The sequence below is a fragment of the Lytechinus variegatus genome, chromosome 2 (genome assembly GCF_018143015.1).
Source record: "Lytechinus variegatus isolate NC3 chromosome 2, Lvar_3.0, whole genome shotgun sequence".
NCBI lineage: Eukaryota > Metazoa > Echinodermata > Echinoidea > Temnopleuroida > Toxopneustidae > Lytechinus > Lytechinus variegatus.
The window spans coordinates 38,199,245-38,226,540 of NC_054741.1; the positions used below are offsets into that span (position 1 = coordinate 38,199,245).

Below are 27,296 nucleotides of genomic sequence, written 5' to 3' on the forward strand. Positions count from 1 at the left end.
CCTACATAAATTAAGCTGACCAATTAGAATGAAAAATATTTACTCTTTTATGAAAATTATCTCCCATAGCCAGCCTAGCCATTTTCGGCATGACATTGTCTCGTAACAAGTCACGTGGCATCGCGATGCTATTCCCATATGTCGTGAATTTGGTCTCAAAAGTTACACAAGGTATTAAATTCTGCGGCATTATCTTTTTGCATTTAAGAAATATCAAGCAAAGTGTGGTGGGGGGGGGGGGGGGGAGGGCGGCATCATGGCCCCCAGTCCTTTAAGGGTTAAAGTGATTGGTTAACATTGGTTTGACTTAAAAAATACACTTGTCACCTGTGTCTGTGATATTTTACAAAAATGAAGCCCAGAAAAAATTGCATTCGAAAATAATTATTTAGTGCTTCAAAAATTGAAATATAAAGTGACCGGAAACACCATCTTAATTTCATCCCATACGCTTATGTGTACTATTTAGGCGTCTAAAAGACGCCTATTTACAAAATCTGGGTTTGCCTTGTAGTTTTTGCTTTTCATTCTCAATAATGGTTGTTTTCAGGGTTTATTAGTTCTAATACATGCACTTGTACACGTTTCATCTTGGTTTGAGAATTTTTTAAATCGGCTGCTCACAAAGATAAACAATACCTTTAAACTAACATTTCTTCCAAATTCCTGGAACCACATATATCAAGGCTTTGACTAGACATGACATTGAAAAGTTTGAATATTCCATTAGAATAATAGTATGACTTTGACCACCATTAACCTACAATCCTCCAAGTTTGAATTTTTTTTTTAAATTGAGAGAACTCTTAAAATTTTAAGCACAAAAGTTAAAACTAAAGCTGTTCCTGTTTCCACATATTAGGCAGGAGTATGGTCGATATATATGAATATATATGAAAGATTTAATATACTCCATGAATAATATCTATCCTCATCAAATAATAAAGAATAACAGTATCCAATTATTATGCTACGAGCATGTGTAAATTCTATTTTTCATACCACTTTATTCTCCCCCCAAAAAAAAAAAAATCCCTTGCTGCCCCTAAGTTCTTAATTCTTTCTCGAAGATTTTCATGATAGTTTAGAATTAGATGATCAAAATCTGTCCACATAAAATTCAAATTATCATTTAACATCAAATAGCAGCAGTTACTCCTAATTCAGCACCATCGCAGCACAGTAGTCACAAATTCTATATTAAGACAATTCATAAGAATGATATATTGCCTTTTCGATAGAACTTTGACAAAATTATAATTTCTTATAATAAAATGTTTGGGTAGGTATAACCACTGGCGGATCCAGGGGGAGGGGGGGCACAGCCAGCCCATGACCCCTCCCTTTTTACGAGAGGCATAATTAAAATTTGTGATGTAAAAATGCTGCTAAAACACATGTGTGCCCCCCTTTTTTTAAGTGAAGACCTTTTTTCTTTTTTTTTTCTTTTTGCTTGTCAATTTTTTTCTCTGGAAAATGTACCCCCCTGCCTTTCAAAATCCTGGATCCGCCCCTGGGTATGGCTGCCACATGACTGTATCCTATTGGATGGTTATCCCTCTGAAGTAGCATATTGGCTTTAGTGTGTGCTCAGGAGCAATCTGGGCGTTGGATAGGAATCACTTCACAGTTTCTCTAGCAATTATAACAAGATAGCATTTATTCCAAAAATATGAGAAACAAGGTTTGCAACAGAATGGCCAAATTTACATTTGGGATCCTTCTCACATACCTTCATACAGAAATACTTGCACTTTAGGAAGAGTTGATTTCTTTAAGACATCTAATAGAATATATGTTAAAAAAATTAGACACTTTGAACAGTTTTCCAGCAACCAAGCAATGTAAAATTACTATAAATTAACAAAAAATATATTGATGAATATTTTCTAGGCAAGTACGTTTCTCACGTTGATGCAAATAGATAAAGAAGTCCTTTGGCATAGCTGATTATCTCTGATCCACCTAGTTTACTCTCTCCATAGAATCTATCTACAAATGTGATAGGAACCTGTAAAAGAGAGAGAGAGAGACAGAAAGACAGAAAAGGAAGGGGGGGGAAGAGAGAGAGAAAAGAGAAAGATGGTTGAATTTATGTCTAAGACTGATGAATAAAAATTTGAAGAAATTTGATGAATAAAATTTTGAAGTAATAGTTGGAAATCAGTTTGCATGCATCACTTGATGCTACTTGTATGTCTGGCAAGCCTCGGGCAAGTTTTCAGGTTTTCATGAGTAAAAAAAGAATACAAATGAGCAAGGACATTAGTACGAGTTACATGCATGAGGTACCTTTAGAACGAATCTACTAGAAAGTCTAACATGCCCAAGGCATAACTCGTTATCATAGTTCAGCAGATTTGCCAACATTGGAAATGCAAAAAGCTGAACCAATCATGGTGATTCATTAACTTTTGTGCACAACTGTACATGTCCAAAATATCTTCATGAATGATAGAATGCATATATCCTTGTCCATACCTCTCCTACTTTATATCCAAACTGCCTTGCTCTGACAATCATCTCCATCTGGAATACGTAACCCTTTGAGACGCAGGAATCAATCAATCGCTGAAGGACTTCTTTCTTGTAAAGACGAAAGCTACCTGTAAGGTCGGATGCTCCAGGCCGTAGCAGGACTTGAGCTAAGAAATTAGCACCACGACTTCGAAGAGATAGAGAAAGACAGGGAAGGAGAGTGAAAGAGAGACGGTAGCACTTATAATTGCATCAAGATTCTTCAGGGAATTTAATGGATCGATTCATAAAAGCTACTTTCAACGAAATATATGTAGTGCTATTCTTGTGAGGCTCATACTACATAACAGTATAGAGTGCAAGTCTTACTCTATTGGAAAACAACATTGTGATCTTATTTTATTTCAATAATCACTTTATTCAATATTCATAATTGAATAAAGGGATATTGATGGATAGAACAAGAAAAGACATAAACCCAGGACGTGAACTCATAATAATCAACATGCAGGGCAAAAAAAAGCAAATCTTATTAAAACATCAATGAATATAAAATAACAACTAACAAAGAAAACAAGATACAAGGGATCAAGTTTTTAACTCTGGAACATTATTAGAGATGGTCGTTGGTACATAAGGTTTATGGGAATTTAAGAAAGGAGGTGTGACCCGATTTCCCATTACCAAAGACTATGAAAACAAGCACTAACCACCAACCACTAGGGTTATGTTGTTCTTTATGTTCTTTAGTAAATTCTTTAAACATAGCAATGTGGGCCACTTTGAATATTCACATCACACTCCAAGCAAGACCCATGCTTTTTACCTAGAGTGCAGTGTTACTTTTTCTTTACAGGCCTGTCATGAGTTTTGCAATATTTATATCACCATGTGCATAGGTTAATAAAAACTGGATGTGAGTGGTTCTACGATTCATACACATTGTTCAAGTGATGAAAAATGGATGAATACAGAAGATCTTGATGGAGAGAATGGTAAAGCTGGCCACTTGGTTTGATATCAAGAAATTGTCATGTCAGTGCAAGAACATCCTTAGCACCACACTTTCGCGCATCGCATGCATGCAAAAATGCCCTTGGCAGCCCATAAATGCATTGTGTAAGGGCATTTCTGGACTGATTTGGTGCGCAGAAATATTCTGAAGGGCATTCTTGCACCAACACGATGAAATGGACAAGACTAAAATGGAGAAGTTAGCGCAAGGGCTATTAAATGAAAGAAGGCAACTGAGGTGCATGGCTGCCAACAGTAGCGGACCGTGACCCGAAGGAGACAATGATTGGAGGGCATTGTATTGTTTGTGAACAATGCTGTGACCCTCCAATGCTTTGTCTCCTCCAGGTTACGGACCGCCACTGGCTGCCAACCCCTTCTAGAGGGCCGTTACTTTTCATTAAAACAGGTTAACTGAGGTAATTTATAGGTTTTATCTCTTACCTGATAATTTTTCTCTTCAAGTCCCATCCATAGACCCCACCACTACCTTGATATCTGGTACCAGATACTACATCACATCCTTCTTCCTTCTGTAATCTAGCAAAATCAATCACAAACACACACAATCAAACTTTTCTCATTTCAAATAATAATTTCTACCTGAACATATGGCCAATGGTAAATTATATAGGGTTTTGAGTTCTTTATTCACATGTAACTCACTGAAAATTACCTATATTTAATAATAATATCCAAATCTATTTCCTAGGTCAAGTTAAATAGAATACCAGTAAGACAAAAGTAATGGTAATTGGGTCTAGGTTAAGAATCTAAAGTTTAAATGACACAAGACTATAAGTACAAATAAAACCACTTCCAATTGAACCTCAATCTGAGAAAAATGTCTTAGAATTATAATGGATAGCAATCTACAGTTCCCAAAGTATGCAGAAAATGTTGCCTAACAAATGAAACAGAAATCTGGTATTTTGAGAAGGCTCAAGAGAATGTTCAATACTCATAATCTTCGCTTACTTTACTGGGGCTACAGTGTATCATCCCACAAGCTTTACATTGTTGCAATGTATGGACTAACAAATCCCAACTACGATATCACTAACAAATTACACAAATGAGCTGTTTATATTACAACTGGTTGTTCATGGGATACTCTTTCTGAGCAAGTGCTCACTCAACTCAGGTGGCCAACATTGCAAAAGTTGTATTTAAAAGATATGGCATGTATGACATTCAAATGTGCGCACCATCTTGCATCCTCCTTATTGGTGGACAATTTTTTTTAAATCCGTGACGATGTAGTACATTACATAACACGTAATTCACGTCAACTGAAACTCAAACCTCCTAGATGTAATACTGAATTATATAACCAATATTGAGACACAATATGGACTTATCTAAATCAGTGTAATTATGTATATTCTTCATATTAGAATGATTCATATGCCTTCATATCAACCCTACGATATATAAATTTTAAGTATTTACGCTGTCATAATTAACCAAAAGTAAGAATATTATACAATAATTTTCTTTGCTATATTTTTATTTGCCAATATTTTTTATATTGTGTACATGTTTTTTACATTGTAAAATTTTAACGTGCCTTTACATATACATGAATTATTTCAGTATAAACTTCAAAGTATTTTTTGTAAGGTTTGGTATTGTTTATTTTTCAATAGTTTTGTTACCAATACAGATATTCATTGTCATTTCTTTATCCTTCTTTTGTATTATGCAAACTATTACCCCTGTACATTTTGTTAGTAAATTTTAATGTATTTATGTAATGTTTTTATGTACTGATTTTAAGGGCCACGATGAAAATCAGCAAATGCTGACTTGAGCTACCCTTTTTAAACAAATATACCAATACATACTCACCATTGGCTACATCCTTGAACCTATTTTATGAAATATGCCTATAATTTCCTCCCCTGGCTTTTACATCAGAAATTATCATTAAAACATGCACACATGGACAAAACAGTCATGTAAACTGACCTATGATATGTCTACATTCTATACAGGTTAGACATTCTCACACATATTTACCAGAGTTTAAATAATTCACAAATCACAATCAATCCTGAAAACATTATTAGAATTCCAAACATATATAAAGCTCACCTGATGAATTCTGGAATAAATTTTGGCTGAAAAAAAAAAGTGAAAAGGAAAAGTAAGCATACTACTTTGTAACAAGAGCAACATATTAATACATCAAAATTACAAACAAAGCTAAATAGTCTCTGCCCTTTTTCAGATCCTCACTATACTAGCAATCCTGTTGTAGAAATAAAACTGAAGTAGAGCTAATTTGTTTATTAGCTGATCAGTTAATATCAAGATTTCACATTTTATAGTAACCAACAGATAATAGAAGACAAATTTTGCCTGTGCGATTTAAATGGATAAACAAATTTGTTAAGGATTTACAAAATCAATTGTCCATTATTTTTTAATCTAAAAATTGGATGGCAATAGACAATTTGTCTTAACACATTTTTCTTATAGTTGTTAACTTTTGATTGATGGTGATTTCATAAATTAAATATATGGTCAAATACAAAATCAAATATTTGAGTGTGTGACAGCATCAATTACCTCAGTCATTAGGCCTGTGAAATGTACTATTAGATTTTTTTTTCTAATTTCATAACTTCATCATTTTACAGGTGATACACTTGTTTGCTTTGTATTCAAATGTATTGTTTGTTGCAATAGATTTGACGTTTACGTTACATACATGTAGGGATGATTTTTTGAAAGGCAACTTACATGATGAGAGAGATCAGCATCCATAATGATGATGTAATTTCCTGTGGCATGTTTGATACCATGGATGTATGCAGTACCTGAATCAAAAATGTATACAAATACTACACTGACTTAAATCATAACATCAATGACAAAGGAAAGAGAGAAATCACGATTCACAGATAGTCCATTTAAGTAAACTTCAAATAAATAAAACAATGCAAAAACATCAACAATGCTTTTTTTTCTGCGGTGTTTTACTTTATTTTTTTTCTGTATTTGATTACTTTATTGACTAAGCTTCAACACAGAAATTGTTTATATTTTAAAACTAAATTACTTTTCTTCTATTACAGGTTGAACTTTATTTACAACTTGCTTACATATAGAATAAAATTACAAACAGTAGAGTCTGCATAAGTTGAATAATCACCCAACATGATGCTTATTTCAGATTAGAATATGCAAACATATTAATATCATCTTCCAAGTCAAAATTTACCAAATTCACCAGATTTCTCTGTTCTCAAAAGAGATTTGACTTGGGTGGAGTCACCTGTATATCCAAGACATGTAGTAATGTCTCTTAAATGTATGAAAAACAATCAAACTCATCTCCATATAAGCAGCAGAGCTGCCAACCTGAACAAGGACATTTCAGTATTTTCAAGGCTGAAAAATCAGTATTTTGGTGGGGAAATTAGTATTTTCACAGGAATACCATAGGACACAAACTGAAACTTTAGAAATCAGTATTTTGCATGAAACCATCAGTATTCTTCTCTATTTTCAGTACTAAATACGGAAATCAGTACTACTTGGCAGCTCTAAAGCAGCCATTTGCCTTGCAAAAACCTGTTTTTAGTGGATACCTAAATTGCCATCCATTCTGAAGAAATATGTGTTACAGAATCTGTATTTAGAGGTCAAATGTCTCCAGAGGCGGCTCTGTTTCCCTTGGAGAGACTTTATAGTCAGGTTTGACTGTATGTGATATTTTGCTATTATACAGAGCGTCCCCCAAAAAACTATACACTTTTGAAAGGGCTACGAACTGAAAAGTATGCCACCCTCGTGGGAAAGGCTTATATATATATATATATATATATATATATATATATGGGAAGCCAATAAACTCAACTTTAAATGATGCCAAAAAGTTGGAAAACCATTCCTGCTTCAGTGAGTACTGCCCACAAAGGGTTTGGAAATTAGGGTGGGCTGGAATTAGCCTTTCATTTTTTTTCAGTTTCTGAGAGGCATGTCCATTGGAACTAGCAAATTTGGGGATGTTGTGATAAATTTATGGTTGCATCAACAACTTAAATGCGTTGTTTAATTGAAATTTAGCGCATGAGTGAACAAGAATTGCACATTTAGTGTAGTATTTTAACATTATGTTGTGGATCTCATCAGTGTGTTCATGGGAGTAAGGATAATGTGAATGGTACCTGTTTCATGCGTTGGGGAAGAGATAGGTTAAGGATATTCTTGAAAGGATATTCTTCCTCTTGTTCTCACATACCCCGCCCCCCCCCCACCCCCTGCACTCTCCACCTCTTTTTCACTCATTCCCTGGATTTGCAGTTGCTTCATTTGTCAATTCATGTGCCATGGTTTACACAGAAATATTCAGAACACCTTTGCCTCTCCTTAATTCTATCATTCAAAGTTGTTGAGCATGAAAAGCCATTGAACATACAAATAATTAGCCAACTTCAGTTGTATTCCCTTTTTCAACAAACCGTTATGCAACGTCCATTTTGTATTAATGTCCACCTGAGTATTAATGGGATGTTTAAGAAATCTTTAAACAATTAGAATGCTGGGTAAGATTCTTAATTAGCCATTTAAATTTTTATTCAAAGTCACAGATAAAAAATAAGACAGGAAATGCACATTTAATTTACTGGACTATTCAAGGCTGTATGATATAACTGAATCCTCATTGATGTTGGATGACAGCTCAAGATAGAGAGGCCTCAGTTTTCATCACAGCAGAGGTCTTTTATGGTGACAGAAAATAACCGCACCAACAGTGTAACTACTGTCATTAGGAGGTTTCTTGAAGTCTTTCCTGATACAAGATGCCCCACACGCGAAACTGTTTATCAAAACGTCAGAAAATATCGCGACACGGGGACAAGTCACAACCAAAATCTAACAAGATCTGGGAGAAGAACGGGAAGATCCAAAGACAACACAACAGCTGTTCGTCGAATTCTTCAGAATCGAGAGGATGGAACAGTAAGCAGTTGCTGCAATGGCTTAGGGATCCCAAACTCAACATTTAACAAGATAATGCAACTGGACTTAACGTTTCATCCTTATCAGATGATAAAGCGCCACAAACTGCTTCAAAGTGATCGCCAGCGTCGCTTTAGGTTTTGTCAGTGGCTACTTGAAAGGCCTGCCCGCTTCCTTCGTGATTTTCTCATAGGAGATGAGTACAACATTGCCCTGAATGCCCAAGTTAACACACACAACTTGAGGGCATATCAAGAGCAGGGTCACCCTCAAGATGAGTTTCACTACAATTGCCGTGATAACAAAGGTGACAGTTTTGGCCCGACTCACAGGAAATGGAGACATCATTGGACCAGTCTTCGTTGACAACAATGTCAATGGTGATGCGTACCTACAGATGATCAACGAAGAAGTTGTTCCTGCCCTCGACCAGATTCGGAGGTACCATCGTCGACAGAACGGTCGCTTTTGATATGTCTGGTGGGCACAAGATGGCGCTCCATGTCATCGATCAAGAGCAGTGACAGAGCGTCTCGCCCAACTGTTCGGCAATCGTGTTGTTTCTTTGCACCAAGATGTTGAATGGCCTCCGCGTTCACCTGACCTTACCCCCTTGGATTTTTTCTTGTGGGGATACCTGAAAGGGAAAGTGTTTATCACCCCTCCTTTCAACTTGAATGAGCTTAGAAGAAGAATCTCCCAAGAGATGGATGCACTGAAACAAGATAGAGGAATGATCCCAAAGAGCAGTGCAAGACATGATAAAGATAAGCAGACTGTGTGTGGAAAGAGGAGGTGGCCATGTTGATCACTGAACTGAAAGACTTTGATTTTTACTTTACACATTTTTGTTTTGTTTCTTTCTTACAGGATAGATGACATGGCTGTAAATCATGTACCATTGTGTACAAAATGAAAATAACAAAAGAAAAACAAACTTACTTGTTCGTCTTACGATTTTGTGTTATTAAAAGCTTGTATTATTCAAGTGACCGATGGTTGATGGGTTAGTTCTTTTTCTTGAATGATTAAGAAACTGACTGAATGATTTAACATTTTACTGAATAGCTGAATGATGAGTGAATGTTTGATTGGTCAGATTAATTTATGAGTGACTGATAATGACAGCTGAAAGTTCTGGATTTCTTATGTAATAGCAGTCAGTCTCTCAGAAGCAGAAAGAGAGGGATGGAATGATGGGGGGGGGGGGTAAATGATCAGTCCATCCTTATGAAAGAATTCAGGATAGGCAAAGGTGTTCTGAATAGTTCTGTGTAAACCACTGCACATGAATTGACATTTGACAAATGAAGCAACTGCAAATCCAGGAAGTGAGTGAAAAAGAGGTGGAGAGTGCAGGGGGTATGTGAGAACCAGAAGAGGACGAATATCCTTTCAAAACTTCAAAATCTCATCCCCCGTGCATGAAACAGGTACCATTCACATTATCCTTACTCCCATGAACACACTGATGAGATCCACAACATAATGTTAAAATACTACACTAAATGTGCAATTCTTGTTCACTCATGCGCTAAATTTCAATTAAACAACACAAATAAGTTGTTGATACAACCATAAATTCATCACAACATCCCAAACGTTGCTAGTTCAAATGGACTTGCCTCTCAGAAACTAATAAAATTGAAAGGCTAATTCCAGCCCACCCTAATTTCCATACCCTTTGTTTACGCAGTACTCACTGAAGAATGAATGGTTTTCCGACTTTTTGGCATCATTTGAAGTTGAGTTTATTGGCTTTCTAGATATATATAAGCCTTTTCCCCCAGGGTGGCATACTTTTTAGTTTGTAGCCCTTTCAAAAGTGTATAGTTTTTTTGGGGGGACTCAATGTATAGCCCTTAACACATAATGGACAATTTCTATGGATACTTCATGACTTTATTTGGATTCTGGCTTGCCTGCATAATTAAGTTATTACAATGATAGCATGGAGTTGAACATATACCTGCTGGGACCCGTTGCAGAAAAGTTACCATCGTGGTATCGTGCATCGTGATTGGCTGTTGATCATTGTTACCATGGTAGTTACCATTGGATGGAAAAGTTCTATGCAATGGGGCCCGGGAGCTTTCATGCTTTCATGCTTAATTAGGTTAGCCTCCCCATCCCTCAAGGTATTCCAATAATATCAACACACACACACACACGATTCATCGGAACTATACCCCATTGAAAACTCACCCAGTCCAAGTTTCTTTGCTCTTGGTCGCAACACCTGAAGAAAAAAAATGTGATTGAAAAATGATAATCACATATCAACTTTCAAAAATATAGAGATAAAATTCAATACAATTATTTACTTTTATAATTCAAAAGATATTTCAAGAAAAAGAAGTCTTGCAACAATAAATAGTTGGTAAACCAAAGTACAAATTTTATTGTTTTAATTATCAAGTTTCTTCTTTCAAATAGTAGATTGCAATATACACAAAACAGATACAATTTATTCTAAACATGCCAGACTATGAATAGTAAAAAAAACCGAAATATTTAGAAACAAGTTTTTATATCTTTCATAATAAAACGAGGAGAACACACATTTACCAACAAAGAAAGGTATGCAGAAAGAACTTACAATTTTGTCACTTCCATAGATATCTTGCAGTTGCTTGGCAACCTCCAGTGTTCCATCAGGGCTTCCATCATCAATAACAATTATCTCAAAATCATGACCACTGTAATAAAAAACAAAATAATAAAAGATAAATATTCAAAGGACCTATTTATTTTGAAAAAAAAAACAATCAAAATAACTGAACAATGTATATGAGTCAACCTTCTACCAATAGAGAGTCTGAAGGTGTTGAAATTTTGCCAATTCACTCTTGATCTAGTGGATAAATGCTAGATTTTTGGCAGTGCCTCTTAAAAATGTCCAGTAAAAAGATTATTTTGGAGTTTGCATTTTGTTTACGTAGACTTGACATAGACAAGGTGGTTTTAGTAAATGCATTCATGTAGAATTCAGTGAGCACTCACACTACAATACAAGATTTGTATACTGAATATGATGCTAGTATATAAGAGTAGATGGTAAAGCTTATTGGTGGTGAACTGACAAGCACAATCTCTGCCCGAGTCTAAGGAATCTTCATTGATTTTCACTTCCACCATAGGACATACCCCCAAGAATAAAATGAAATATTTTGTCTCTTTTTCGTAAGTTTCAATCTCGATTTTACCCTTACATCACAAGCTTTTCTTCCGTCTGAATCTCTAGCAGCTCCAATGACAATGCGGGTGGCATGGAAGTACCAGAGCTTGGGGTGGGGAAGGTTCACCTTCAAGAGTCTACCCCTAGACTAGTGCAGCATGTGGGTTTATGTCTATTTCAGTTTATGGTATCATTGCTCATTTCCTCCAAGTATCACCAGTTGTGGCTACCAAAACACAGTTGGTGAATGCCCACCGTCTACCAGCCCCCAAGCAAGCAACAGCAGCGTTTCGACCCTTGATCATTAGATCAACAGCCAACATGGCTGATCGTGATCATCTACTTTTACACCTTTGGACAATGCAATCATCAGCGCTGCAATATGCCCAGTCAGCAACATTGTCAACAGTGAGTCATGCAACCCTAACAAAAAACCCAGGAACCCCGCAAGCAATACCTGATGTCTGCTCTGATCAGGATCAAGATAGGATGGGTGGTGAAACTGCTTTTTATCTACATATACTACAGACATTGAATTAAACTGTGTTAGAAGAGATATCGATTGGCAATAATTTAATTAAATCTCTTTTTGTTGAAATCACTTTTCCTGGTAACAAAAACATAATTGTTGGTGTCATTTACCAAATTCAAATCTTCACAACTTAGTGTACCTGACTGACTTATTACATAACATTAATCTCAATAAATATTTTTCTTTATATGACAACTAGATAGAACCTTGATTTCATTGGTTGCTTGATATCGTTCATTCAGCCCATTTTTGCAATGACGTCATCAACCTAGCAATTTTGGATCCATTCATCATGCAATTTTGGATCCATACGATTTTGTCCTTGCACTCGGGCACCAACACTGCAGCTGCAGGCACCAGCAGTGCGCAAGTTGTAATGACGTAACAATCAACAGATCGAACTCGCACTGCATGAGCATATTTTGCATTGATATTCATAAATTTTATATGAATAAAAAATCAATTTTTAGGTGTCATATAAACCAAATAATGAATGTTTGTTTATTCGTGCAATGGACAGAATACTTCATTCAGTGAAAGATGAAATAATGATCCATTCAACTCGGCTATGCCTCGTTGAATGGATCATTTCATCTTTCACCTCATGAAGTATTTTGTCCAATGCACTCATAAACATTCATTATTTGTATATCAATGGGGGATTTCTTTCTTATGAAACATAATCATAACAATGCTCATCGACATTTTCTTGAACTAATTGTCTGCTTCTTTCTTTCCACTCATTTCCAAACCAACTCATGATGCATTTCCACTGCTACGTTAATAGGGTTTTTTTCTCACGTCATTCCATCCTCTGAACCATACAATACCCGATCATGTTCCCATTTTGGCACACTACCCAATACTCCAATTGTTAATCAACAGCCCAATCCAAGTAAATGCAAAGTTACTGCACAGAATTTTCAGCTTGCCTAGGAGTCCATTCAGAAATTGGTCTGACATTTATTCAAATAAATGAGTTGATGATTCATATATGACTTTTTCCATTATACTCACTACTCCAGTAGACAGAAACTTACCAAAATAAAAAATGAAGTCACATTACAAAAAAAAACACCTATACTTCCCTGGATTTCTTAGTCTATATTAAAGGAAAATGAAACCCAAAATCTAATACCACATAATGTCATTAATAGATATACACAGGGCACTAATACCCCAATCCGATTTCCCATTATTGAATGCCACCTTTTTCAAAGTAAGGGTTCTTTAGGCTGGAATGGAGATTCACCTTTTTCGCAGGGTTACTTCAAATTGTGAAGTCAGCAACAAACTACATCTCTATTATAGATTTTATTATTATTATTAATTAATCAAATATACACATACAGATATATCATTAAAAAAATTGTTAGAAATGTGTTATAATCCTAAATATGATTTAATTAGTTTTAATTATACATTTTATGCCCATTTATACCACTTCCAAATTGGCAAATTAGCTAGCAAGAATAAATTACTATCATAGCTAATATGTCAATTCCTTAAATTTATCATCAAAATTCTTCAAATCATATTTTAAAAGTACAATTATTATTAAAATACATTTCTAACAATATTTTAGGAATATATTTGATTTACTTTATAATAGAATCTACAGTACACAAATATAGATTATTTATCAATTAAATCATGTGGTGCTAGATGTTAAATTTCATTTTACTTAAAGATCATTAATCAGTAAAATCAAGGAGTTTTAAGAGATAGAGTGACAATGAGAAGCAAAGTACAAAAGAATACACAGGTGCAGTGTAACCTCTGGTGGCGGACTGTGAATGTGATATCACCAGTTTCATGGGAGAACTGAAAAGTGAGTGTGATGAACACATTTTGGGAATATTTCCAATTTCGTTTGATCACACAATATGGACATTAAACACATTACAAATCAGATCTCATAGCCTTATTTCCTACTGAAATTGGATGAAATATTGTACAATTGCAGTTTGCAAAATGTGAGAAACCCTCAGAATTTGATAAATTTTTATATCAACATTTTATAGAATGGCGCAAACTTACTCATTACAAAGTGGCTTTGAACAGAGTGTGTTGGACGGTTCTCATTCTCTTAAAAACTCCTTGGAAAAAATAACGTCAACTACAAATATATAACACGAAAGGTACCACACTTCAAAACGAAAATACACTCTGTATAAAACACACTAACCAAACTAATTCACTTTGAAAGGATAAATTTATTTCATTGTTTTCCAAACTTTAAAAATGAAATGCACACAGCATGTGGAAAGTGAACAAGCAATGAACTAGGTAAATTATAGATTGGATGTAACTCATTGAGGTCCGAAATGCCCCTGTAGTGGTCACGTGCTGGTCTAGACTGGAAAATCTGAGACCAGAAGGCTCAAGACCAAAACCAAGATGAAACTGGTCTTGAGACCAAGAGTCAAGACCAATCAGAGTTGAGACCTTCATTAAGGATTTCTTTGGTGAAGAAATATGATCCTTCTCACATTTCAATTTTGGCTTTTGTGAGGAGCACAGTACTGTCCATGAGTTAATCTCTTTTTGTTGAAAAAGTTACCCATTCAATTGATCGTCCCACACTGTAGGTATTGTCCTGGACTTCTCCAATGCTGTAATATGACCCTCTCAACCATGACATTTTACTTCTCAGACTGTTTCACTATGATGAGCATGAGAAGGCCTTGAAGTAGTTAAGGAGTTATCTGTATTTAATACATTCAGAAAGCCAAGGGCTAGTCCAATTTTACTGGCTGGCAGTGTAGCTCATCTGTTAATCTCGGCAGACTTCCGTGGCCCTTCAAATGTTTTCTCCGAGGTACAAAACTCCTCCTCTTTGCTGCAGATGGAGCATCGAAGGACCAGGGTGCAAATCAGCTCCTCCCTCTTTGACAAATCTTCCAAAGGAATCAGGTGCCCTGTAAAGTTAGGAAATATCAGTATTATGTTGTGGAATAGCAAATCAATTGAAGATCAAGTCCACCCCAGAAAATGTTGATTTGAATCAATAGAGAAAAATCCATCAAGCACAAAAATGAAAATTTCATCTAAATGGGATCATATTTAAAATAAGAAAGTTATAACATTTTGAAGTTTCACTTATTTTTCACAAAATAGTTAGATGCACCAAATGAGATAGTTGATGTTGTCCTTAGCTCACTATTTCTTGTTTTTATTTGAAATTGGAATATATTTACAAATTTGACAATAAGAACAAACTTGACTGAACCATAAAATATCAAAATAATGGTAATTCCACATATTTAGGGAGGAAACTACATTCACATGACAGTGAGGAGAAAATTAATTATTTCTATAATATAATACAAAAGAAACAGTGAGTGATGTCATCAGTCCCCTCATTTGCATACCACTGGGATGTGCATGTGCATATGAAGTATTTTGTGAAATTTAAGCGAAACTTAAGACATAACTTTCATATTTTACATTCAATTAAGATGAAATTTTCAGTGTCGTGCTGGTTGGATTTTTCTCTTTTAATTATTCAAATCAACATTTTGTTGAGGTGGACTTGTCCTTTATTTATATAAAAAATATAGAAATAAAAGAATCCATTTCAGAGCAATACCATCGTGATTATCAAGCAAGAGATCGATTGCTGCAATCCATTTTTATGATGGGAGAATTGTAACTAAGATGATCTCTTAATATTCATTTTATTTTAATTTTTTGCACACATAGATTGAGTTGGGAGCAGATGAAGACTTTTAGTTTTAGGATTTACTAGGCATTAAGTGCATTTTAAAATGGGTATTTGATCTACATGACCTATATTTATAGAGTGTAAAATATAAAAAATAACCAATAAGAAATACATGGCATAATCGTGATATAGTCCCCAAATCCAAAAGTGGGGATTATTAGATTCACACCTACCAGAACGCATGAAAATCACTTCCTTTCTCCAGAACACAGTCCCCAACTCTCGCACAACAATGTGGCGAAATGATAACACACACAAATGAAACACACAGTATATAAACACTGGGGTTCTCTCCCTATTATATACTCGTGATACAGTCCCCACTCAATGGGAAATCAAGTTCGATTTTCACGGCGGTGGGGACAGTTTAAACAGTATAGTATACTCGTGATCCAGTCCCCACGCTATGGGATACACAGTTCGCTTTGTGCGCAGTGGGGACGGTTCCAACAGTATAGCTATACTCGTGATACCATCCCCACGCTATGGGATACACAGTTCGCTTTGTACGCAGTGGGGATAGCTCCAACAGTATATATACTCGTGATACCGTCCCCCCACAACATCAAAGCGTGCTCGTTCAACAAGAGGATGGGGACAGTTTCCCGATGCAACGTGACAAGGATAAAGCATTTTAGGGTATGGCTGCGGAAGTTGGGGGGGGGGGGAGGACTTCAGCCCCTACCTTTTTCCTAACATAAACGTAAAAATATGACCATAAGAATGTGATTTACTGTGCATCTTCAGTTTCCAATGTTATGAATGTAATAATTTTTGATCGCCCACAAATGCCTTCATATGAAGCACAAAAGTGCAGTCTTTTTCCAGACCCGGTTAATAAAAAATTATAATACAAGTCCAAAGTCTTTTTTCCAGACCCGGTTGTTTCAAAAATCATAATATAAGTCCAAACTAAGATACCATAATGATATTCCAGTGGAATAAAAATTAAAAATCGAGTTTAGTCTTTTCTCCAAACCCCGATATTCCAAAATTATAAATAATACAACAACAACAACAATAACAGTATAACTATAAAGACAGCCCCCCCCCATAATCTTATTAATGCTGGCTAACATGGACATATTTATAGCATAGTCTTTCAGCCAGACCCAGTTATTTTTTTCCAGAATAACGCTAATAGTAATAATAAGAATAAGAAAAACTCAATATTTAAGACCAAACAATCCTTCAACCTAAAACCTATTTTAAAAAGAGGTTTTGAGCGTTTTCTTTATTCCAGACCTAATCAATTTTCATAAAATATGAAAAAAAATCGTCTAACGCGAGACCCTATTTGTGGAATAACACAAGTTTTAAAACATACTCTTTCCTCCAGATCCGGTTATTTAAAATCAATTTAAACAATCTTAAAAACATAAGACTTTGTCACATCCTTATTCCTGTGGAATAACAGGAGTACATGTATTATGCCTAGTCTTTCGTCTATAGACCTGGTTATTTAAAAGATAAACAAATATTGGAAAAAAAATCAGAGCTATAAGACCAATCTTCAAAATTAAACCCAAAAGTCAAAATGCTTGGATTTAGAGTGTTGTCTTAACCCCACACCCAGTTCTCTTAGAAATACAAATCAAGCATAACTTTAATCTTAAAACTTGTTTCCCATGATTTCCTATTTTGAAATAACTGTGTCTGGAGCAAAGACTACACCATATTTCCGTGCTATTCAATGTTGATAAGATTGCGAGGTTTATGTCTTGTCGTGTTTTTAACGATTTTTTCAACTAGGTCTGGAGGAAAGACTACACTATATGTCCATGTTGTTCGACATAAATATTTTTTCATTATTATTATTAATTTATTAGTAGTAGTATTCATTTTTATTTCAAAGATCTGGGTCTGGGTGAAAGACTACGCTATATTTCCATGTGGGCCTTTGTTACTTTTTTACTCTGGTCTTGAAAAAAGACTTTGAACTTATATCACAATTTTTTAAAACAACCGGGTCTGGAAAAAAGACTCTGCAATACAAACGTATTACAAAAGGATTTTATTTTGGAACGAATTTGCCAAATATCCCTTCAAATTCATTACATTTGTGGGTGTAACACCCCCCCCCCCCCACTTCGAAAACCGTTCCGCAACCCCATTACCATCAACATCATTATTATTACAGTCATCATCATTATATTATCGTTACTATTATTATTACTATATTGTCAATATTGTCATCATATGATAATTGGTATTATTAGGGTGAATATAATCATAACTATATCATCTTCATATATCATTATAATTCTTGTCAGTATTATAATTACCATTACTATTATCATTGTTTATTCTTTATTGTTGTTTTTATTATTGTTGTTAATTTCTTGATATGATAGTATGAATGTTATTATTACTGTCAATTTAATTATCATTATAATAATTATTATTATTATTCTTGTCAGTATGTTATTACCATTACTTGATCATGATATATATCATAATTATTCTTTATTAATGTTATTATTATGATTATTCATATTTTTATTATTGGCAATATAAGGATTACTATTATCATCATTATTATGCTATGCAATTGATTCTATAATTATTGTTTGTATACTTTCTATTATCTAATTATGAGTGTTATTATTATTATTGTCAAGATCGAGATCGAGCGACAGTGTGGTTATATTAAGACATCAATGTCATGCGGACTAAATGAACAAAATGAGAGGTTAAGTGTCAAGCGTCATCCGAAGAATATACCTTGCCGTGAATTCTGATGATATGCAAATTCAGTCAGATACTGACGATGATATCCAATGAGTACCCATCGGTTCCTATTAGCCTTATGGCGCTGAATATAAATAATATGTAAAGTAGGTCCGTATGCACTCTCCTCGATATACCGCAAACGCGGTCTCTCCCTCGAGTTATGTAACCACAAGATGATGGAGGGGTGAAGGAAGAGGCGGGAACTGGGAACTACGATTCAGAAGGAAAAAATTAACACAAAAATAGAGGGGATGGTGAAGAGTTGAGAGAATAATTGAATATAGAGAATGAATGTACAGTTAATGGGTATGTGGAGGCTAAATTATTGTGAATGTGATCATTTTTTTGTCAATGCATAACAAATAAGAGCTTGATTTACTGTCTTTATTTTGTTGTTACCATGCAGACTGTATGTTCAATATCTGGGTGTACAAAGTTTCTTGCCAGCCTCTCAATTATCCCCCTCCTTTCATGTTTTTTTCTTTCTTATCTTTCCCTTTCTTTTTTCCATCAAGATGATAAATCTGGGTTGTGATTACGTTTCTGTATGTAGGGTCCATGTGTATATCATAGAGCCATGGGTATTAGCTCCATGGGTATATCATGATCGTCAGGCTCGTCTCATACGGCCCTATTTTGCATACATTTATATTCAGCGCCAAAATGACTGATGACGGGGTAGGGGTTATACTCAGTGACTTTCTTCATTTAATGGCTAAGTATTTAATGCGGACGTTGGTGTAACCCATGCTTATCTTTCAATTTTCATTGCCTCATCTGGAAAGGCATATGACAGTCTCCCGCCCCCCTTCCATTCTCTCTCCCTCCCTCTCTCCTTTTCCCCCTCCATCTCTCTCTTCCTCTAGAGCTCTGATACGGTATATGCAAATATGGCCAAAATTTAGGCGGCAAATCACGGGTGAATGTCTAATTGACGAATCAGAATTAGGCTAGATGTAGCATGGTAAGGTGATTGGTCAAAATGTAGCCAGACTAAACTTAAGAGATGTGTTTTGGATCCTCCAAAAATGTATAAAAGCGTCGATTTTTTTAATTAGATGTTAGTTGAGTTTCATGTTTGTTATCATCATGGCCGGCAACTTTCGAAAACGAGTTTCAGCCCAAGAATGCACCGTCGCAGATTTCTACAATCCCTGGAGCTTCCACTCCCTCTTCTTGTCGGAGCCCGAGTTCGTCCTCGAATGGATGAAAAACCAACGGCTTCTGGCAGCTTCGATGATCTGCGAAGAATGTGGGAGTGAGTGCAAGTGGACGTCGAGGAAGGACAAGCATCATGGCTTCACTTGGCGTTGTCGTCGCAAGGGGCATCGTGAGAAGGAGTACGGCATAACGCGATACTCGTTCTTTGATCGCAGCCACTTCGTCCTGCAAGACCTCCTCGAATTCCTCAGGACGTTCCTCCTGGGTGGGTCGCTGAAGGGTTGTTCCGTTCAAGCCGGGATGGACTACAAGAAAACTTCGGTAGATTGGGCGAATTATACTCGCGACCTCTTCAAGAAGTTCGTCGACTCCCACTACAACGTCGAAAACCCAGTCCAACTCCAGGGTGAAGTCGAGATCGACGAGTCCCTCTTCGGCCGACGTTGCAAGTATCATCGAGGAGATGGAAACAAAGGGGTGAAGGTGTGGATCGTAGGGTTGGTGGAACGAGCCACTAACAAACTGATCTTGTATCCTGTCGACGACAGGTCGGAACAGACGCTGCTGTCCATCATCAAACGGCACGTCGTCCCAGGTTCCACTATCTTCACCGATGGATGGAGTGGATATAGCCGGTTAAACGAGGAGGGATACCGCCACTTCTCGGTGATCCATAAAAACCAGTTCAAGGCGGTATTCGAGGATGAGGCTACCGGGGAGAGAATGGAAGTATGTACCAACGCCATCGAGGGAGCTTGGAAACATGCAAAAGACCACTTCCGAAAGATAAATGGTACCAAGCTCTCCAACTTCGAGGCACACCTGGCAGAGGTGATCTGGCGTAACCACGTCAGGGGGCAGAACATCTTTGTCGCTTTCTTCGATCTCCTCCGCGAGTGCTATCCACTGACCGGCCCACCCCTACTGGAAACTGCAGTCCCCCTCTTCCAGACATGGTCGAAGTGTAACGCTGATACATCACTGCAGAGAATCAGCGACGCAGAGGACGATGACGTCGATGCTGATCTCCCCCAACACCCCCTTCACTCTTCCACACCAGGGCCCAGCTCGAAGAGGGGGAAGAAAAGGAAACCATCAACTCGCCGTGTCTGTGCTCCAGCTGGGTATCGGCACGTCAACCCACCAGCATCACCAACTGCACAGATGGGGCCCGTTCCAAACAACTACGAGAAAGGGGCATTTGTCCAATTGTCATCAGATGATGACTTCCAATAGACGATTCGTCTATCCAAACGGCTCTTCTAAGAGCCACCACAACTCCAAGAAAGATCCAAAGATTATCTCTAACTTTAAAAAAAAGTCAACCCTTTTTTACCCTATTTTTAATATATGTAATACAATTATCTCCCTTCCTATACCCACTCCCTCTCCTCTAGTTTAAAATCATTTTCATTTGGTTTCACAAATTCCTTCTGAAAAGAAATGAATATAAGAAAAGTAAATTAGAATAAAATCACTTCAATTTAATTTAAATATAATATATTGGACCAAATATACATGATGAAAAATATTATTTGCTGCAAATATTCAGAAAAAATTATGAATTTTGATATTTTGAAAAGGGTAAATATGATCATGAATAAAATTATTACAAAACGAATTTGTCATGGGCTATGCTGATGATGATATGACTACAAAATTTATAACAAAATAATGACAATTATAATCATGATAATAAGCTAATAGCGATGATAATAGATATAATGATAAGAAGTAATAGACAACTACAATTATTATTTGCAGCTTCATCTTCACCTCTCACACTCAGAATCTGAGGTCAATCGTATCTTTATTGCGGGCTTTTTGGTCACAGATTATCTCTTAATCATGATACAGTCACTCTTCGTCATGCATAAATTCACTTCATCTCTCTCTCTCCCTGACTCTCTCGCATGTTCTCTTACACTATGCATTCAATGTTGTCTGCTTGAATTTGTTTCAAAAATATCCTATTATATCAGGTTTTATAGGATAAATGCGGGGAGGAAAAACTTCCATTTTAGATAGATACATGTAGATAGATGGTTTATTAATAAAAATCAAGACATCATCGCGGCTAAGGCCGAATTACGATGTATTCACAAGGTAATAAAGACACAAAAATATTCAAACAATGACACCGATAATTACAAAATAAATAATACGGATAATGGTATTGAAAACTACTTGTGTTGTCGAATTTTGGAAAGGTAAGAGAGAGGTGGGAAGGAGGAGAGGCAGATAGAGAGAGGGGGGTGGATAGGGAGGGAGAGAGAGGGGGAGTGAAGGGAAGTGGAGCAGAAAGTCTTAGGAAAAGAAGAGAAGGTAAAAACGTTATGAAAGAGGTAAAAAGCATGAAGTTGTAAGGCGGTACGTAAGAATAAACAAAGTTAGAAGAATTCGAAAGTAGAATATTATCCTTAACACATATTGGTATGGTATTTTCAGAACCATGATCCGAGTAACATAATCATCATACATGATAATGGCCTTTATGCAAATCCTAACATGCCTAACAACTGGGGAAAGGGGAGCAGATACCATCACCATTCCCCTTCCTAACATTGAACAGAAAAAGCTACTAATCAAATTAAAGGAAAGAAGAAAAGAAAAAAGGGAAAGAAGAGGAAAGTAGAGAGAAATAAAGAGGGGGAAAGGGGGCGTGAAAAGAGAAAGAAATTTGTAAGAAGAGGAAATGAGAGGGATATGGAAATAAATTAAGGATTGTCGATAAAAAGATGTAAACAAGGAAGGAAATTGAGAAAAGATGAAATGAAAAGAAAATGAGGAAAGTGTACAGAGGAGACGTTGATTAAAATTTTAAAGCAGGGATGGCTATCATGGGGGCCGGGGGCACATTGCCCCCACTTTTTGAAGCACTGGAAAAGTGCCCACTTCATACGCAAGAAAAAAGCAATCTTACGAACGTATACTGTACCCCTTTCATCAGAAGATGACCCGTTTTCAGTGTTACCTAGTGCCCGTTTTTGTATAAGTGCCAATTTCTTTTCTTCCAAAAATGCCCCCTCACCGCCTGTTAACACCCTTTTTACCTGAGAAGGACCCTTTTTATGTGTCATCAAATGCCATATCTCGTATCAGTGCAAAATTTATCCCCCCCCCAAAAAAAAAAAAAATATCCCCTAATTAACGAACGTGTTCTAGCCTCTTTCACCTGAGAGAGACCTGTTTTATGTGATACGAGCGTCACCTTGTCCTTCTCATAGGCATGATAGGTGCCTGTTCTTCAAATCAGATAAATTTGTCCTGAAAAATAAACTCTGGCTTTTCGTGCTGAATGCACCCGGGTTCTTTATCATCTGCAAGTGCATAGAACCCAATGAATTATAGACAATTGTAAACATATTCCTAGGTGCCTTTTCATGAGACACGTGAGTGGGGTAGATAATATTTGTTTTTTTTTGTTTTAAGATCATGGCCGTATATTATACACAGCAAGGGGGGGTGAAAACTTACATTTTTACTGCAGATTTTCACAAAACTCACTAAAAGTATGCACAAAAATCCATCAATTTCATTTACCATAATACAAAGCCCCCTCCGAAAATATATGATAAGCTTAGTCGCTTTGCTCCCTCGCGTTTTAGTTTTTTCCCCAAAAGTTTACACATATGCTGCCCCCAGCGAAAAAAATTCTTCATACGGCTATGTTTAAGATGGTGCCCATCCCGAAAGAAAAGGTGCCCACTTTTTTTGCTGTGTCCCCCCCCCCTTCAACTTCGCTCCGCCGCCCGGCCTGCTTTAATGAGAAAAGAAAGAGAATGAAAGTACAAAAAGAATGAAGAAGGAAAGAAATAGAGGAGAAAGAAAGAAGGGGAAAGGAAGAAAGTACAACAATGAGGGAGAAAGCGCAAGGGCTCCAACAGCAAACTAGGAAGTGGGGGTGGGGGCAAGAATGAATTAAGAATGACACGAAACCACAAAACAAAGGAATCAATACAAAATGTGAGGGAAATGAAAAGCAAGGTAATGATAACAACAATAATGATAATGATGAGGGTAATTTGATAATAAAGAATAACAATAATGATGTTGATAATAATTATGACAGTGATAATTATGATTATGATAAATAAGGTTAATAATAATAACAATGGTAATAATAATAAAAAATAAGAATAATCATTGTTATAGGAAATAATAAAAGAATAATATTAAAGCGAAAGTATTATAATAATAATAAGTGAATATACATGATAGTAAGAATTAACTAAAATGAAATTATAATAACAATAACAAAGTAAAATACATGACAGTAAGAAAAAGGGACAATAATGATGATAACAATTATGATAATAATACCAAGCGTTACGAGTCTACAGCGATTTTATTTGAAGGAATTAAATGAAATGCAAGAAACGGAATGTATGGAAGGGGCATATTTTCAATGATAAAAAATATCTATAATAATGATATCATTATTTTGATAATAACAATAACAACAATAAATAATGATGATGATAGTAATAATGAATAATAACAATAATAATGATCGTAATAATACAGGGGCCGCGGAACGGTTTTCAAAGTGGGGGGGGGGGGCTGACCATGTCCTATATGGTTTTTTACGCCATATATGTTTTGGAAAATGTAGGAGCTAAAGCCCCCCCCCCCCCCTTTGATCGCGGCTCCTGTATTACCCAAAGGCCGGTGCTTTTTCCTTGTCACATTGCATTGGAACCCCCCCCCTCCCCAACTTCCGCAACCATACCCAAATGTGTTTTATCCTTGTCACGTTGCATCGGGAAACTGTCCCCATCCTCTTGTTGAACGAGCACGCTTTGATGTTGTGGGGGGACGGTATCACGAGTATATATACTGTTGGAGCTATCCCCACTGCGTACAAAGCGAACTGTGTATCCCATAGCGTGGGGATGGTATCACGAGTATAGCTATACTGTTGGAACCGTCCCCACTGCGTACAAAGCGAACTGTGTATCCCATAGCGTGGGGACTGGATCACGAGTATACTATACTGTTTAAACTGTCCCCACCGCCGTGAAAATCGAACTTGATTTCCCATTGAGTGGGGACTGTATCACGAGTATATAATAGGGAGAGAACCCCAGTGTTTATATACTGTGTGTTTCATTTGTGTGTGTTATCATTTCGCCACATTGTTGTGCGAGAGTTGGGGACTGTGTTCTGGAGAAAGGAAGTGATTTTCATGCGTTCTGGTAGGTGTGATTCTAATGATCCCCACTTTTGGATTTGGGGACTATATCACGATTATGCCCAATACATACCTCCTTGGCACACATGTGTCCTTTGCAAAGCAGATGCAAGCCGTTTCCCACTGATCACGTAAAAACCATCAAGATCCATACGTAAATCTTGGCATGTGGGACCACTTTCTGGTAGATCAGGGCTCTTCATGGTTTTGAGGGATAGCTTGCTTTCTAATACTGGTGCTGCTTCATGCACCTCCTCCTCCCTATTTTTCAGCTTCTTCATGACATGGTATGGTGTTCCTCTAAAGAAATTCCTCTTCTTTATATATTTTGGGGTTTTGCGAGGCATTTTGAGTCAAGTGTTTACACAGCAAGAGAGCACATGAGTTTCAGTAAACAGTTTATTCTGTCCCTCACTCCCTCTAGATGGCAGTATATTTATGTCTAAAACTAGTCTAGGAATTCAGACCCCGTTCTCTTCATTTTGAGACCTTGATTGTTAATAGGTTTTGGTTTACAATTTAATGTTTAACGGATTTTCAAAGGAAACTACAATGTTAATTCATCATGAGGACGAATTAATTGATCTGTCCCTGTTTCTCATAATCACGTATACAATCACCATGTTTATTCAGATCAACATGATCATCATGATGAAAACTGAACTGTTATGAAAAGAACTTGTTCGAGTACTCTTGAAAAGGGAAAAATGATAAGGTTGTGTGAAAAGGTGTTGGTAATACACACAAATATAAATAAAGAAGGATTTTAATCTCTTTTATTGTGCAATATTTAAGTGGTCCTAGTATATGAAAGATCACCTCTTAATTTCATAAGAATTTTCTTTATTTTTATATATTTGTTTTTTTTTATAGCCAATTCTTGTTGCGTTTTCTCTAAATTGGCTCTATCAATTTTACTGAATTTCATGTAATATCTATAAAGTCTATCTTAGAGATGCCATAATAAGCTTTCCAAGGTCATCTGGTCATGATGACCTCATCTAGGCACCATTTTGTAAAATTCTTTATTTGATCATCCCAATCTCTTAAAAGCATAGTGAATTAATGCAAACTTGATCTAATGTGTTCATTAAAACTGTTTTTTTGATGGAAAGGCCATCTTAGTGATTAATATCAAATAAAAAATAAAAACTCACCCATTTCTCTACAGTGACATATCAAAAAAGAAAAAAGATCTCACAAAACCAAGAGGTTTATCAACCCGTTTGGACTAAACATTGCTCATAATGCATTCTGGATAGAATCAATCAAGACAAATTTGCAATTTTGTTTCATATCAATAAAACCTCCACCCATATTAATCCAGGGGGGTAAAAAAATGGGGGTTTGCAAAAGTGACATGATGATGATAATGAACATTCAACAACAATATGAAAAATAAATGAAAAACAAAAATAATAGAAAAAAAATGATAGAAAAAAACAATGATAGTACAAAACAAAAAGCGACGGATCGAGAGAAGTAAAAACTAATATAAAAGCATATTACAAGATACATTTAATATCTATGCTGATGGCACTACATAAAAATAGAAAAAAAACTATTAAGTGTCAGGGGAGAAAGAGACTACTATTGCTGTGGTAAGAAGCATTTTATCCAGCTCTGTAGAGGTCTGCGGTGTGATTGCAGTGCCGTGAGGCTAATTACAACAGAAGGCAAATGACATTTGTTCGACCCAATCGATTCAAATTTTTTTCAATTTTGATATTGCTGATTGGCAAAAGTGTATGAATATGATTGAAAATCTAACACTGATTCTAGAAATGCTTCTACTTCCTTTGCACAAATTTGGAAGATGTATCAATGATTTTGGAACAATGTTTTGACTGGTGGAAGAATTAAGGCTGCATGTACTAGTATTTTACTGTTTCAGTTGATGAATTTGATTCCATCATAGTTATATTTGTAAATGGCGAATTTTAAATTTCACTTTTCATCTATACTTGTAAATCAAACATCTACAACTACTAACAGATACAAGTGGAATGCCTCTGGCCGTCTCACCTGCATCTCGCGATTCAACATAGCAGCAGTGCTGACTTTGAAAACTACTATAACTCGCACAAGATGTTCAGTGATACTTGGTTACTCTTATTTCCACGTTTTATGAACTAGACCAATACACTTTACAGAGATAGGATGGTAATTCAACAAATATCCCCAATGTGGCCAAAGTTCATTGACCTCACATGACCTTTGACCTTGATCATGTGACCTGAAACTTGCACAGGATATTCAGTGATACTTGATTACTCTTATGTCCAAGTTTCAAAAGTCAGATCAA

The 27,296-nt window shown here is 36.1% G+C and overlaps 2 protein-coding genes across 2 annotated transcripts in view; both read right to left on the bottom strand.

The window, feature by feature from the left end:
- Window positions 1-794: 794 nt before the first annotated feature.
- LOC121408048 (dolichol-phosphate mannosyltransferase subunit 1-like) overlaps window positions 795-27,296 on the bottom strand; it is a 35,856-nt gene continuing 9,354 nt past the window's right edge. The window contains exons 2-8 of the mRNA XM_041599362.1: window positions 11,066-11,165; window positions 10,672-10,705; window positions 6,241-6,317; window positions 5,590-5,615; window positions 3,937-4,032; window positions 2,482-2,665; window positions 795-2,011 (exon numbers count right to left, since the gene is read on the bottom strand). Of these exons, the coding sequence (XP_041455296.1) occupies window positions 1,907-2,011; window positions 2,482-2,665; window positions 3,937-4,032; window positions 5,590-5,615; window positions 6,241-6,317; window positions 10,672-10,705; window positions 11,066-11,165 (622 nt within the window). The 3' untranslated portion in view covers window positions 795-1,906. The remainder of the gene's footprint in view (window positions 2,012-2,481; window positions 2,666-3,936; window positions 4,033-5,589; window positions 5,616-6,240; window positions 6,318-10,671; window positions 10,706-11,065; window positions 11,166-27,296) is intronic.
- Window positions 14,378-25,432, bottom strand: LOC121408049. The gene is made up of 2 exons (XM_041599363.1): window positions 25,065-25,432; window positions 14,378-15,097 (listed from the first exon to the last, which is right to left on the bottom strand). Exons 1-2 carry the CDS (start codon window positions 25,336-25,338, stop codon window positions 14,946-14,948), a joined length of 426 nt encoding a protein of 141 aa, XP_041455297.1. The 5' UTR covers window positions 25,339-25,432; the 3' UTR covers window positions 14,378-14,945.